We start from the raw sequence: 17,055 nt of genomic DNA, 5'->3' as shown, positions 1-17,055 counted from the left end.
CCAAAGTGATCAAGCCTGCAAGTCAGTAGAAAGTTCAGTTTCCTTCTCCATACCATATAATCAATTAATGAAAATAAGTTATTCCCAAAAATCATTTCATTTCTCTTCTGTTAAGTTAAACTGATAAGTCTGTAGCTACCAAATTTTCCTTTGTGAACCAAAGGAAAAATTGTGTACGGGCAAATCTATGAAATCTTGTAACTTCAAGCTACAGTCTTGCAGAATTTGGGATTTAAAAAAAGAAGAAGAAAAAGAAACTGTACATATAACTGTACATTTATATGGGTACATTTACATTGTTCAAGAAAAGAAATATAAAATATGCTAGTTATTACTGCAAAGAATTTAAGGAGATTCACTCTGCTCTTTTTTACGGGATACACAGTTGATGAACCGTTGTGAAGTTTCACAAAATTGTTCCACCATAGTTTCTTGAACAATGTAAATGTAAATGTACATAAGTGATCAAGAGTGAGAGTGCAGTAATACATGCTTTTTGAGTGAACCATGGTTCAAACCTGCAACTATTAAATATGCTTAACCATTGTATTCATGATTTATTGTAAACTTTATTGTATTCTTAACTCACACATTGGTTCTATTTTTTTTAAATAAAGGGGCAGCCACATTGGTTTTTTAGCCATTTCAAAACTATGAATGGTTTCATCTCATTATTCAAAAGGCTAAAAATTACCCTTTAGGTGTCATTTGAAACATAATTTACTGTTGTTTTACATCACTAAATTTCAATTCTCATACTCTCTTAGTTCATTATTTATTAATATGACATTTTCTGTACCGTGCATTCCTATGGGCTGCTCTGAGTCATTAACAGCAGTCTAAAAAATCATTATTAAATGAAAAATTATGATTTGTTTACCAACTGGTAAATAACTGAATACAGTTTTACTGGTATAAATATGATAATTTTATTCAGTCATGCAAATTGTGCAGTCAGATATGAAGTTCTCTGAGGCAGTGCAGACAGGTTGCCTGAGCAGGTCATGGAGTCTTGTCAATAATAAATAGGAATTTTGCAAGCAGAGACAAGGAGGCAATTATCCCTTTGTATAAGGCAATGGGCAGACCACACTTTGAGTGCTGCGTACAGGTTGGGAGGACTCATTTTAGGAAGGATGTAGAGTTGCTAGAATGTGTACAAAGAAAGATAACAAGATTGCTGAGAGGAACAAAGGGGTGCTCTTACCAAGAAAGGCTTAAGTTCTGAAAGTTGCAGCAACTGGAGACTAGGCACCTGCAAAGTGATCTGATTGAGTTGTATAAGGCTTTGAATGGTTTGAGCAGGCTCAGTGCTGATGGGATTCTTTCACTTGCTCAGATTAGCATTAGCATTAGTAGAGGCATATGATGCAAGAAAGCAAGCTTATTCAGCATCAGCCAAAAAAAAAAAAAAAAAACACAACCACTACTCCCATTTCACCCCTCCGTTCATTCGAAATACCTGTCCAGTTGAGCCTTAAATTTGTTTAGGCTATCAACTTCAACAACAAATGATGGAAGTCTATTCCACAAACCAACTGTCCGCTGGCTAAAGGCAAATTTCCGCACATCTATCCGACATCCGTCCTTCCTCAATTTGAATCTATGCCCTCTCCTGTGATTATTCTGAGCAAGAGGAAGAATCCCATCGGCATTGAGCATGCTCAAGCCATTCAAAGCCTTATACACCTCTATCAGATCACCTCGCCGATGCCTAGTCTCCAGACTGTAATTTGAAAAACTTTAGCCTTTCTTCGTAAGAGCAACCCTTTGTTCCATTCACTAATCTTGTTGCCCTTCTCTGTACTCGTTCCAGCAGCTCTACATCCTTCTTGAAATGAGGCCTCCAGACCTGTATACAGTACTCAAGGTGTGGCCTGACCAATGCCTTATACAAGGGAATAATCACATCCCTATCCCTGCTAGAAAAATTCCTGTATATCATTGACAAGACACCATGAGCTACTCTTGCAGCTCGTCTGCACTGCTCAGAGAACTTCATATCTGCCTGCACAATTACCCCCAGGTCCTTTTCATTCTCTACCACTGTCAGCGTAGTACCACCGAGTTGATACATTGATCTGGGGTTACTGTTTCCCATATATAGTACTTTACATTTGTCAATGTTAAACTTCATTTGCCACCTCTCAGCCCATCTGCTCAACCTTTCCAGATCCTGTTGCAGCAGCATAGCATCAGTAGTGTCCTTAACAACCCTGCCAACCTTTGTATCGTCTGCAATCTTGGACATTAAGCTTGATATACCATCATCAATATCATTTATAAATACAGAAAACAACAATGGACCCAACACTGAACCCTGAGGAACTCCACTAATAACATTAGTCCACGTTGAGCAGTGTCCATTGATTACCACTCTCTGTCTTCTCCCACTCAACCATCCCTTTATCCACAGCAGCAATTTGCCTCCAATGCCACACTGCTCCAATTTGTGCAGCAGTCTTCCATGCGCAACAGTATCAAAAGCCTTTCTAAGATCCAAATATATAATATCAAAGTTATTCCCTGCATCCAGTTCTTTTGTGACTACATCATAGTATCCAATCAAATTGGTCAGACAAGACCTGCCCTTAACAAAACTATGCTGTGTCTGAGCTATAACTGAATTCTTGTCCAGATGATCCTGCAGTGCTTCTTTAACCAGTGCCTCCATTAATTTTCCTGGAACCGAAGTTAAACTAACAGGTCTATAATTACTTGTGTCAGCCTTTGATCCTCCTTTGTGAATTGGGGTTACATTTGCACATCTCCAGTCTATGGGTACCTCCCCTGAGTCCAAAGAAGCTCTCATAATTATGGCTAGGGGTTTGCTTACTTCCTTTGCTGCCTCCTTTAATATAACTGGATACATCCCATCCATCCCGGGTGCCTTTTTTATGTTTATCCTCAACAATTTCTCCTCCACTTTCCTCTCAGTTATTAGAAAATCATCTAGCTCACTGCCAATGTTTATTTCACCTACGACATTCCCCTTCCTGAATAACTCCTCATGTGTGAATGTAGATGCAAAATACTCGTTTAGATTGTTAGCCATCTGAGCAGGATCCTCAACTGTTGAACCATCAACATCCAGTGGACCAATCTGATTCATCCCTTTCCTTCTTGAGTTTAAATAGGTAAAGAACTCTTTTCTGTTTTTCTTTGCATCCTTTGCCAAGGATTTCTCATAATCTGCCTTTGCCTGTCTAATCTCCTTTGTGACTTGGTTACAGACCAACTTATATCTATCATAGGCTTCCATGTCACCCATTAATTTGTATGTATCCCATGCATTTTGCTTCTCTGCCATATGTCTCATTAGTTCATCTGACAACCATTTAGGCCTGAACCTTGAACAATATTTCTTGGTTGGTATGTAAAGCCTGGTAGCTTCCAAGATTAGTTCCTTGAATGCTTCCCATTTTGAATTTGCTGTTGGTAACATCATCAGTTGGTCCCACTGTATAGAATTTAAATACTGTCTCAGACCATCATAGTCGCCTTTACGAAAGCAAAAACCCTTCCCTTTACCTCTGATGGTAGTTACCTCCTTGAGTAAATCCCACTTCAGCACACTGTGATCACTGCCACCTAGTGGTTCCTTTATCTGCAGATTCTTAATGCATGAAGAATCACTACTGATAATCAGATCAAGAGTATTACTCCCTCTAGTTGCCTCCCGAACATGCTGGTGTAGAAAACAATCATCCAATAAATCCACAAAAGCCTTGTTAGTGTGTGAGTGACCAACCCACAAATTCCAGTCAATATCTGGGAAATTAAAATCCCCCATTATAAGACTCTCTGATTTACTGGCCCATTCTATTTCCCTGTACAGTATCTTATTATACTCATCAGAGTCATTAGGCCTATAGCGCACTCCTACTCTCAATTTTGATTTACCTATGCTTATCTCACACCAAACTGACTCGACACTGTCCTGTCCATCGATGTCGACTGGCTTCACTTCCTTGGATTTTATGTGTTTTTTAACTAATAGCATAACCCCTCCTCCCTTCCTATCCTGTCTATCCTTTCTGTAGACGTTGTACTCCCCAAATTCCAGTTCTGCATTTCTTATATCTGTGTGACACCACGTCTCTGATATCCCAACAATATCTGCCTTTGATGTTTTGAGCAATACCTCAAATTCATCAAATTTATTTACTAAACTCCTAGCATTGGTGTACACACAAGTATACATGCACCTGTTTCTATTCTTAGCTACCCTAACACAACCCATGTGTTTACTTTTACCGCAATGACTTCCAGCAGTCTCTGAAATATCCTGCATCTTGTTTTTCAGGCTTCTGCTCATTCCAATAGAAGCAGTGCAAGAATCTCTTTCACCTCTGCCGGTGGCTACTGTTAATCTATTAGTCTTTGTCTCCCCCCCACCCACCCAAGCTGGCAGTTTTCCGACCCACCTAACACTGCCTCGATAGCATCAGCAAATATTCTTGCACCCTTTCTATTTAAGATTATGAACCTGTGGGGGGGGTATAGATTCAAATTGAGGAAAGACAATTGTAGAATAGATGTGTGGAAGTTTGCCTTTAGCCAGCAGGTAGTTGATGAATGCTGGAACAGACTTCCATCTGTTGTTGTGGAAGTTGATAGCTTAAATAAATTTAAGGATGAACTAGACAAACATTGGAGTAACCGGATGGGAAGGTTTGTTTGTTTGCTGTTTTTTTTTTGACTGATGCTGTGCTAAGCTTGCTTTCTTGCATCATATGTCTCAACTAATGCTAATGATACTTAAATCAGCCTTTTCTTTCCTTTGTTCCATACATTAACATGGAAAAAGCAGAAAGCTTTTTTTTTCACGAGCCCTGCACATCAGAATCTATCACTTGTATTTTGTTGTGCATCTTCAAAAACCCCTACATATAAAATTTTGCCCTGTGTGGTGTATTATTTACTTTTCACCCCCCCCCCCCAAATCAGCTAAAAATTGGTCAAGAGTAATTAATGCATTAATATCATTGTTTGAATAGCCCTACCGGACCGTGTTAGTAGTGCCTTGATTATCTAGATATATTCGTTTATCCAAATTTTTCTAAAATGTCTTACAATGAGAGAGATGAAGAGCAGTGCTTGAGCTCCTAAATGCCATCAGCGGGACATACCAAGCCTCAATGCAACTTGAAAGCATTGGCAGGCACCTCACTGTCTCTACAAAGCAAAGAGCCCGGACACAGCCAAACACTATTACTGAATCACCTTCACTTCCTACTCTTCCCCATGGCAGGGCTGGACCTGGGTGAAAAGACACCACCCAGGACTAAAAGGAGTTTAAAATGGACCAAAAAACTAACAACACAAGATTGGAGAAAGTTAACTCCAATAAATCTGATCACTCACAACTGGGCGCCTCCATAGCCAGGTGGGAAGGAGCAGCAGTGCGTAGCACACACTTCTTGATTAGACCGGGGTTCGAGCCCATCACCACCAAATATTTAGGATGCGGAAAGGTCAGGGAATGACCACCACATATTTCCGGAGCAATATGGCCTTAGTTGCTAATGCTCCTAAAAACAAATTAATAAACAAACACTCACAACTGAACATGTCTCAGGCTTAGAGAATGAAAATCAACACCTCTCATCTTGGCAGGGGACTCCAGGGCTCAACTTGAAGTATCTGCCAACAGAGCTCTTACTACCCTGCAAGAGTGGGTCCGGAAAAACCATCTGAGCATCTCATCCACTAAAACCCAATCCATTCTCCTGAAGGGCTATCTTGATCTGCCGAGGCTGCCTCAAATCAAGATACAAGGCACAACCATCAAGCTTGTTACTCAGCTGAAACTCCTTGGCATTTTCATCGACAGCAAACTAACATTTCTCCCACATCTTAACTATCTACAGAAGAAAATAAGAAATTACATTGCACTGGTTGCCAGGGTGACCCGCCGAGATTGGGGGCTCAAAAAACGCACTCTAGCATTACTCTATAAATCCATATTCATACCGGCTATCACCTACAGTTCTGGCATATGGTTCACCAAAGCCTCCACTGTGGTAGGACGAAGAAAGCTGAACATCATTCAATGGCCAATTCTCCTTACAATAACCAGAGCATGTTGCACCTCCAGCACGCACGCTCTACAGGTCCTGGCCATTGTACTGCCCCTAGACCTTGAGGTGGCCCATGTGGGGATGCTGTATCAGCTCAGCAGAGGAAAGTCTACCACCTTTATTGATTTTACAACAGACCTGGCAAGCTAGATGGTCTGAATCCACCAAAGGGGCCATCACCTGCAAATTTATACTGGACATATGCAAAGTATATCCCAAATGACTATCCTGGTTCTCCCAGGCCTTCTAACCACGTACCTCCTAATAGGGCTTGGTGCCTTTTGCTGCAAACTGAACCTTCTTGGACTTTCTTTGCACCTGTGGTGCCCAGGAGACCTGGGACCACTTGATGCATGACTGCCTACTATATGATGACCTCAGATCTTCTCTCATCACACAAATTCATTTCATCCCAAGAGACCAGGAGCAACATCTCCTGGAAGACCACCATACCTATACAGCCTTTTCGAACTTTGCTCAGGGCCTCTTCACAAGGCGGAAAACCCTACCACAACCTCAGAATCAGACCCAACCAGACAATGAAAGGGCCTAATCAGCCATGTGTCAAGACCACTATTTACTTCAGCATACTGCAATCCCCGTGAAGACTTTCAACCTGCACAATAATTGTGCCTTTACAATGCAGCCTCAATATAACCCTGATCTACCATGACTGCCGCTTCGGCTTCACCCCCACCAAGTTGGCTCACCACTGAAATGACTCTGCTGTCTGGACGGGACTTCTTTGTCCCAGGATTGCACTACTAGAATTTGAACTTCTCGGACTGGACTCTGCCACCTATGACTTCACGCAGCATTGCGCCTCCGTAGCCAGGTGGGAAGGAGCGGCAGTGCGTAGCACACTCTTCTTGATTAGACCGGGGTTCGAGCCCATCACCACCAAATACGGAGGATGCGGAAAGGTCAGGGAATGACCACCGCATATCCTAGAGCAATATGGCCTTAGTTGCTAATGCTCCTAAAAACCAAATAACAAAACGCAGCATTGCTGCCAATGCCACGTGGTGAACCTGAACCCGTGCTCCCTTGCATGGCCCTGTTTTCTCCTTGCATGGCCCTGTCCTGGTGGGGAGGAGGTGAAGGTTCCCTTCTCTCCTCCCCCCCCCCCTCTTTCCTTCTGGTGGGGCATGGGCCTGCCTCACTGATTTTGGGGTCATCTACTCTATCGACCCTATACTTCTGTCTCTCATTGCCCCCCAGCCTTCAGTCTCCCCCCCTCTAGCTTTCCAACTAGCGTTCATCCCATGTCAAAATTATCCTAGCCCTACACCCAAAATTCTTAATTCCACACCGTATAACTTAAAACTCCTTTGGCCTGACCCAACCTCTAGTGCACCTCATTTTTTTTTTTTTTTTTTTTTTTTATATGGTCCTAGCCACTGAAATCCCAGGAAATTAGGTGGCAGGACCTGCCAGAGTACTTATTTAAAAATACTGGCGTACCTGGCTTGCCTCCACGGGGCTAAGTGTGGGCAACGTTGGGCCTCAGTAGGGGTCCAGCGGCTAAATGGCCAGATGAACAACGGTACACGACACTACATCCAACAATATCCATACACTTTTAAATCTCTGGCCTTTACAGTGTTCTGTAAGACACGATAATGTAGACAACACGGAGATGGGGGAACCCCTGGTGCCGTTAGACCCTAAACACACTTTACACTTACCTCTCAGCCTACTGTTCCTTTCTTTTTGGTGATACTTTTGTTATCAACACAACCCGTTGGGAAATTATCTCCATTCTTATTCCAGAAGACTATAGAGTCCATGGTTGGATCACCAAAAATGATAAAACAATTACAATCAGGTGATCTCTTAGTAGAAACCTCACTGTCATCAATCTGAGAAATTGCTAAAAACAAAGACTTTTGCAGGACTGCCAGTTGAAATTACCCCACATAATTCCCTGAATACATCGAAAATGTTATTACCAAATGGGACCTTTTGACTGTGTCCCAGAGGAAGTGTTACTGCACGAGCTAACAGAACAACATGTCATACACGTTAGGAGGATAATGATGAAAAAAGATGGCATTCTCACTCAAACCCGATCAGTTATTCTCACATTTAACAATCCTTCTCTTCCCCACTCAGTTAAAGCACAATATTTAAATTACAAAATCTGACCATATATACCGAATCCAATAAGGCATTAAAACTGTCAGCGATATGGACACTCTCAAGCAACATGTCACAGTTTTCCTATCTGTCTGCTCTGCAGATCGAAAGAACATATTCAAGCAAACTGCACCTCCTCTACACCACTCTGTCCAAATTTTCACGGAAATCGTCCTGCTTTTTCGAAGACGTGAAATGTGGATATTGGGAAAACAAATACAAAAATAACAGATACTTGCAACCAAACCTTCACGTTCCTATGCTTCAGCAGTGAAATGACAGAAAACTATAGCCACTCAAACGGAGGTGGTAATACCTCTAAATCAAATTACAGGTGACCCCCACTTAACACTGATAATTCGTTCCCGAAAAACAGAGCGCTAAGCGAGTGCAGTAGTCCCATAATGTAACATATGTATTTGTGAGTCGTGACCTATGCCATAGGATATTTCCTAATCAATAATAAACGGTAGCGAAAAGACGCACAGATATCGATAAAACTGGTAAGGGCTGGTTGAATAGATTTAAAATCCAGGGAGAAGCTGCAAGTGCAGATCAAGGAGCCGAAACTTTCAAAAAAGAACTTGTTAAAATTATTGAAGAGGGGTATTATATGTTATACTTCTCAACAAGTTTTTAACATAGATGAAGCAGGACTTTTATGGAAATGAATGCCTAAAATAAGTTTCATATTGAAAGAAGTAAAAAAACGTGCCAGGTTTAAAAGCGGCGAAGGATCGGTTGACTTTATTGTTAGGTGGCAACACTGCGGGGGATTTAAAATTAATACCCCTTTTAGTTTATTTGGAAGAGGGCCAAAGTTCAACTCAAAATCGACACATTTTTCATGATTAAATTCATCAATTAAATTAAATCAATTTAGATCAATTAAATGTCCTATTCTCTGATTTTAATTGGAATTTTAAGTTTAATTTTGATACGTAAATAGTTACCAAATAATTATATACGTATGTAATGCAGAATATTTTATATGTACAAATATTTGAATATTAAATATTTTGACCGACATATGTGCATCTTTTCACTACTGTTTATTATTGATTAGGAAATATCCTATGCCACCAACCACAACTCACAAATACATATGTTACCTTATGGGAATGTGGTGTTCGCTTAGCGCGGATTCACTTAGCGCTCTGTTTTTCCGGAACGAATTATCAGCATTAAGCGGGGGTCACCTGTACTTGCTACTGTTGAGCATGGTGAATAGTGGGTTAAGTGCTAGACAGAACCACAATGGGCTCAGGGCATCTCCCTGAAAGATTCCTCTCCTGATGGGGATTGACCTGATTGTGATGTTTTCAACCTTAATGGTGGTACTCATTTCACAATCATTTCTCCTAGGAAGTTTGTCAATATCAGATTAACGTTGTAGATGTCCAGCACTTCTATTAGCTAGCTATGAGGCACGGTGTCGAAAGCCTTGTGGTAATCAATGTAGGCTGTGTACATGTTGTGGCACATCTTATAGGCTTGCTCCATAACTGCAGCATCTATGGTTAATTGCTCCTTGCATCCTTTGCTCAGCCACTTGCATCCTTTTTACTGTTCAGCCTTATGTTCTGGCTCTCTAAGTGGTCTGATATCTTCCTGGTTATGCAGCTGGTCAGGATCTTGTACATTGTTGGGAGGCAGGTGATTGGCCTATATTTCACCGGGTTTCTTGTATCTTCATCTTTAGGCTTCAGATATGTCATTCCTTGAGTGAGAAACTTCGGGAAGGTCTCTGGGTGCCTTATCATTCCGGTGAACTGCTCTGCCAGGTGCTTGTGCATTGAACTGAGCTTCTTGTACCAGTAATTGTGCACGTTATCTATTCCTGGAGTTCACCAATTGTGAGAGTTCTTGATGGTTTGTTTTACTTCTTCTTCCTAAATCTCCCACCCTCTCATTTCTTGTACGTCCTTGGTTTTCTTGCGTTCTATCCAGGTGACTCGGCTATTATGTCTTACTTCCCTGCTCCATATGTTTCCTCAGAACTCCTCAATCGTCTTCTGCGCGGGTGGTCCATTCTCTTCTTTCCTATCTTCTCCGAGACTTCTATAGAAGCCTCTTTGGTCCTCATCGAAGATTCAGTTGTTTATTTTCCTCTGGGAGCTCTCTTTGTATCGACGTAATCTCTTGCTGAGTGCAAGGAGGTTCTGCTTCAATGTATCCAAGTACTGTCCTATTCTCTGATTTTTTGTCTCTGTGGCCGCTACCTCTCTTGAGGATGCTCTTCACTTTTCCAATTAATTTCTTACTCCTATTGCTCCATTGGTACTGGGTCAATTGGCCTATCTTGACTCTTAATTCTTCTATCTTCTGCTGAAGTCTTCTTTCCCAAGCTGGCAGTTCCTTCTGTTTTTGGTTCTTCTGCTGCTGGTCTCATTTCTCTTCTATTAATCCTCGTGGCTGCTACCGCAGCACAATACATGGCTGTGTGGATGGCCTCCATTGTTGCACCATTGCTGTCGAGTTAATGCAGTATTATGTGCCAATTGAAGTGGTCTGTGACTCTCCACAAGGTTCTATTCGGCCTCTGCTGTGGTATCACGTGAGTCATTGTGGGTCCATTCCTTCGAATTCTGTTAGGGCCTTCTTCCACTTGTCCTCTATTCTGGATATCATGACCTCGTCTCTTTCCACTTCACCCCCGGTCTAATCAAGAAGCGTGTGCTACGCACTGTTCCTCCTTCCCACCTGGCTACAGAGGTGCCTTGTATTTTGTAGTTGCTTGCTCATGTCCTGCTTGATCTTTTCCAAGATTGCAGGAGCTATCAGGTTCTTTGTGATGATGGTCCTTCTCTGGTCTGCTATTCGCTGTTTGGTGACCTGAATATATGGGAATCATTTCAGACACTTGGTATGTAGTCTCGCCCTGTAAGTTGTCATATCGGTCTCCAGCTTCGTTATTTTGTAGTATGCTTGCATGATGTACGTATTCATTTTGATGCTCCACTTCATGTGTTGGCATTTTCTCCCTTCCTGGATGGTCACTTGCACAGGAAGCACTTCCAGTTGGTGGGGCTGGATGGTCTCGCTTCTCTTGTGGTAGCCATACGGGGGACTGCGCCACTTGCTCCACTGTCTTCCTCGGGAGACAATCTCTGATTTTTCGAACCGACCCCTCGGCCTAAGGCCTGAACACAAGTGACTTTATCCTGGGCCACACTCAATGCACTATGATTAAATTTCTCTGCAACATCATCCATCCATTATTATTATTATTAGCACTATGCTGCAAGGAAGCCTGCGGCTTATACCGCACCAGCCAAAAAAAATTTCTGAGTTATGCTGAGGTAGGAGAGAGAGAGAGAGCGAGCGAGAGAGAGGGAAGGGAATCACCAAGAAAGAGAAGAATGATGATATCCAGCTCAGGACCCTGTGTGTGCCAAGCCCACATTCACCAGATGTGAGCCCCTGGGGTTATTTTAATTTATAAAATAATATTTTAGACTGGAATCTGTATTTTTTTTTTTTTTAGAAAACATAATGTTATCTCAAAAATACAAATTTTTGAAAATAACATTAAAATTTTTTTATATGTGTGTTTGATTTGAAATAAAAATTATATAAGTGATACATTTTTCTGGCAGCATTTTAAACTTTGAAAGATAAGAATGAAGTTAACTGTGTTGAGAAAAGAATATCATATTATTGTTTATGAAAAATTATCATGAAATAATATTGACACTAATTAAACCTTATGAGTCGTTACAAAGTGAATTTCACCGTGAAGAAAGGAATTCTACTTTTTTTAGCTTACCACTAGTAAGCTAAAATTCCCTTACAGTAAAACTGCCAGCAACTGGCAGTTTTAATTTCCTCTTAAAGCCATAAAATGAATGTTTTTTAAAGCTATTTTCTTTTTACTTAGAATTTCCATATTCTTAAAAAAAAACATAATTGATTTCTCTGTGAGAAATCTAGCAATTTAGGATTCATAGTATTAAATTAGGATTCATTAATACATTGCTTTAAATAAAGATTCACTATGCTTATTATAGTAATTTAGCATTATCATTAGTAGAGGCACATGATGCAAGAAAGCAAGCTTATACTGCATCAGCCAAAAAAAAAAAAAAAACCCATCCCATTTCACTGATCCATTTATTCCAAATGTTTGTCTAGTTCTGCCTTGAATTTATATAAACTATCAACTTCCACAACAACAACAACAGATGGAAGTTTGTTCCAGCAATCAACTACCTACTGGCTAAACACAAGCTTCTGCACATCTATTCTACAACTGTCTCCTCAGTTTTAATCTATGCCCCCTCAGGTTTTTAATCTGAGCAAGAGGAAGAATCCCATCAGCATTGAGCCTGCTCAATCCATTAAGGCCTTATACATCTCAATCAGATTGTCTTGCAGGTGCCTAGTCTCTGGAAGCTGCAATTTGCAAAACTTAACTCTCTTCATAAGAGCACCCCTTTGTTCCCTTTGCTTCATTTGAAATGATTTAATAAACCACTCTTGTAAATGTGAGATACTTCAAACACTGACTTCCTCATCAGCTATAAAACAAAAAAGAAAATGAAAATAAAGCTTACTTACATGATGTGAGTGTAAATATCATTGAAAACACCAATAAAACAGGTGGAAAAAACCTAGTATTCACTAAGGTAATTTAATAAGCTTTCTTTATTTTATGGTATAGCCCAGAGTTTTGGGCATGTAAATTTCAGTTAGTATTAAAGTGTTCTAAATTAAAATGGAACTACAGTGCAGTGTTGTGGCTCTTTATTTAAGCTAGTTATTATATTGGTTATCTAATCATTAAACTGCTTTTTACTGTAGTTAACAGCTGATACATAGTTGCATATTTTTCTTCAGGTGGGATTTGTTTAGTGCCAAAAGTAACAGAGTTCGTCCAAAAATTTGTTCCTGAAGTTAATCTAGTAGAGGATGTTGGAACAGAGTTGTCTTATTTGCTGCCATCATCTTCTCAAAGGAATGGATCACTAGAGAGATTATTTGAAGCTTTGGATTCCCATTTGGATCATTTGCATATCACCAGTTATGGAATTTCTGATACATCTTTAGAAGAGGTACTGCTTTTTTTTTTTTTATTAGACTCACTGGTTTTGAAACTTATTTTAAATATCCATTGTAACAGAGTCTTCTTATGATGTAAGCCTGGCAAATTTTTTTTCTCTTGTTTTGTCAGAATAACTGACAAAATAACACCAATGTTATTTGCTTAAAATATTAATATATTAGTAAATAAAAAAATATATGTAACATAAATAACATAAGATTTATTAAAATCTATAGTTATAATTTTACCTTTGTTCACCTTGCGATGGACTCTGCAAAGTGATTCTAACATTTCTTCAGTACATTCAACCATGCTGAACAGCAGATGGAAACAGGTCTGTGTACCTCATGGTCCTTTTTAGATTCCATAAATACTTGAATTGACGTCATTCATCTCTGTACAGAAGAATGGAGCAAAGGTAGTTTCCCATGCATTATGCTCTTAAATAGTTTCTGCATGAGGTATTTATTATCTTACCAAAGGCAAATAAAAATAAAAAATCTATAACAATATCTAACTAAGCACTGCCATTCTTGCATCACATGCACAGATATAATGGGATGCAAATCCCTTCTCCACAAACTCTATTTGATACTGCTTATGATAGATTTTTATGAGATCTGAAAAAGTCCTGAGACTGACTGAAGGAAATAAATTATTTGACTTCCTGGGTTTGAGGTTTAATCTCCAATGAAATATGTTCTTTATGGGAGCTATAATTTTTCACAATATTTCAACAGTGGTTAGAAAGATCTCTGAAAATCAGATTTTTACTGGTTTTCTTTAGTTATAGTATAGTTGATGAAAGAGTTTCTCAGTACTTTTTTTGCAAAATCTCAGTTCTTATTCATCTTTTTTCTTTTCACAAAAAAAATTTAAAAAAATAAATAAATAGATAAAACTATGTTAAAATGGATTTTTTTTATTTCTGCATATCTTAGCAAATTTTCCTTCAAGTGTGCTGTGATGGTCTGGATTCAAAATGTGACATAAAAGCCTTTGTTCATTGTATGTGTTGATATATCATTAGAATTTGCTGTTCAAAGCTAACTAACAATATCTTTCAAGTAAGATGTTAAGAAATATGGTGTAAAATTTCAGAAGACATATGTGCAAGATTTTACATATCACTTCTATGCTATATGCAGATGTGATATTTCATTTTCAGGCAGTAGGAAATGCAATGTAATCTGACATTTCACACATGAGGGATTCTGTAAGGAAGGGGAGGACAGAAGTTTACTAAACTAGTTTACTAAATCAAGCTTAATGTCCAAGTTTGCAGACGATACAAAGGTTGGCAGGGTTATTAAGGACACTACTGATGCTATGCTGCTGCAACAGGATCTGGAAAGGTTGAGCAGATGGGCTGAGAGGTGGCAAATGAAGTTTAACATTGACAAATGTAAAGTACTACATATGGGAAACAGTAACCCCAGATTAACGTATCAACTCTGTGGTACTACGCTGACAGTGGTAGAGAATGAAAAGGACCTGGGGGTAATTGTGCAGGCAGATATGAAGTTCTCTGAGCAGTGCAGACGAGCTGCAAGAGTAGCTCATGGTGTCTTGTCAGTGATATACAGGAATTTTTCTAGCAGGGATAGGGATGTGATTATTCCCTTGTATAAGGCATTGGTCAGGCCACACCTTGAGTACTGTATACAGGTCTGGAGGCCTCATTTCAAGAAGGATGTAGAGCTGCTGGAACGAGTACAGAGAAGGGCAACAAGATTAGTGAATGGAACAAAGGGTTGCTCTTACGAAGAAAGGCTAAAGTTTTTCAAATTACAGAGTCTGGAGACTAGGCATCGGCGAGGTGATCTGATAGAGGTGTATAAGGCTTTGAATGGCTTGAGCATGCTCAAGGACGGATGTCGGATAGATGTGCGGAAATTTGCCTTTAGCCAGCGGGCAGTTGGTTTGTGGAATAGACTTCCATCACTTGTTGTTGAAGTTGATAGCCTAAACAAATTTAAGGCTCAGCTGGACAGGTATTTCGAACGAACGGAGGGGTAAAATGGGAGTAGTCGTTGTGGTTTTTTTTTTTTTTTTTTTTTTTGGCTGATGCTGAATAAGCTTGCTTTCTTGTGTCATATGCCTCTACTAATGCTAATGCTAAACTCTAACAGGGAACTAAATGATTTTGTAATAATGGAGAGCAAAGTAGAGGGGAATTTAAACATAAAAAAAAGGCACCTAGGGCAGATGGAATCTATCCAGTTAAATTGAAGGAGGCAGCAAGAGAAGTAAGCAAACCCTTAGTCATAATTATGAGAGCATCCTTAGATTCAAGGGAGGTTCCCATGGAATGGAGATGTGCAAAGTATCCCCATTTCACAAAGGGAGTTCAAAGGGGTGACACAAATAATTATAGACCTGTTAGTTTAACTTCTGTTCTGGGGAAAATAACAGAGTCACTGGTTAAAGAAGTGATGCAGGATCACCTAGACAAGGGTCAGTAATAGTTCAGACACAGAATGGATTTGTTAAGGGGAAATCTTGTCTGACCAATTTGATTGGATTCTATGATGTGGTCACAAAGGAACCAGAAGCAAAAAAAAATTTTGATATCATATGCTTGGATTTCAGGAAAGCTTTTGATACTGTTACACACAGAAGACTGCTATACAAATTGGAGCGGTATGGCATTAAGTGCAACTTGCTGCAATAGATAAAGCAGTGGTTGAGTGGGAGACAGCAGAGAGTGTTAATAAATGGACACTGCTCGACGTGAACTAATGTTATTAGTGGAGTCCTCAGGGTTCGGTGCTGGGTCCATTGCTGTTTTGTGTATTTATCAATGATATCGATGAGGGTATATCAGGCTTAATGTCCAAGTTTGCAGATGATATAAAGGTTGGCAGGATTGTTAATGACAGTATGCAACTGCAACAGGATCTAGAAAAGTTAGGCAGATGGGCTGAGAAATGGCAACTGAAGTTTAACATTGATGAATGCAACTTGCTGAATTTAGGTAGCAGTAACCCAAGAGAAACTTACCAACTGTGTGGTACTACACTCAGGGATGTAGAGAACAAAAAACACCTGAGGGTAATTGTGTAGTCAGATATGAAGTTCTCTGAGTAGTGTAGATGGGCTGCCAGAGCAGGTCATGGAGTGTTGTCAGTGATATATAGGAATTTTGATAGCAGAGACAAGGTGGTGATTATCCCTTTGTATAAGGCAGTGGGCAGGCCACACCTTGAGTTCTGCCTACAGGTCTGGAAGCTCTCTTTTAGGAAGGATGTAGAGTTGCTAGAAAAAGTACAGAGAAGCGCAACAAGACTGGTGAGGGGAACAAAGGGTGCTCTAACAAAGAATAGCTCAAGTTCTGCAAATTACAGCATCTGGAGACTAGGTACCGACAAGGTGATCTGAGTGAAGCATATAAGGCCTTGAATGGATTCGGCAGGCTCAGTGCTGATGGGATTCTTGCTCAGATTACAAACCTGAGGGGGCATAAACTGAAATTGAGGAAAGACAGTTATTGAATAGATATGTGGAAATTTTCCTTTAGCCAGCGGGTAGTTTATTGCAGGAATAAACTTCCATCTGTCGTTGTGGAAGTTGATAGCTTAAATAAATTCATGGAAGTGGACAAACTTTTGGAACAAACATATGGGTGAAATGGGAAGTTTTTTTTTTTTTTTTTTTGCTGATGCTGTATAAGCTTGTTTTCTTGCGTCATAAACCTCAATTAATGCTAATGAGAGTGTGCAGTGCATAGAAATAATTGCAAAAATACATGTTGCATTTCATGGTCACAATGAGACCATACATTGAATG

General features: G+C 39.9%; 1 protein-coding gene across 1 annotated transcript in view; it reads left to right on the top strand.

Moving 5' to 3' along the window:
• LOC150077598 (phospholipid-transporting ATPase ABCA1-like) overlaps positions 1 to 17,055 on the top strand; it is a gene marked incomplete at its 3' end in the record, with an annotated part of 856,770 nt that overhangs the window by 503,843 nt on the left and 335,872 nt on the right. Inside the window, exon 25 of the mRNA XM_090386943.1 lies at positions 13,062 to 13,276. Within this exon, the coding sequence (XP_090243069.1) occupies positions 13,062 to 13,276 (215 nt within the window). The remainder of the gene's footprint in view (positions 1 to 13,061; positions 13,277 to 17,055) is intronic.

Source organism: Mastigoproctus giganteus, chromosome 12 (assembly GCF_048544385.1).
Source record: "Mastigoproctus giganteus isolate SK-2022 chromosome 12, ASM4854438v1, whole genome shotgun sequence".
Classification (NCBI taxonomy): domain Eukaryota; kingdom Metazoa; phylum Arthropoda; class Arachnida; order Uropygi; family Thelyphonidae; genus Mastigoproctus; species Mastigoproctus giganteus.
This window is presented reverse-complemented; position numbering and strand designations above follow the sequence as displayed.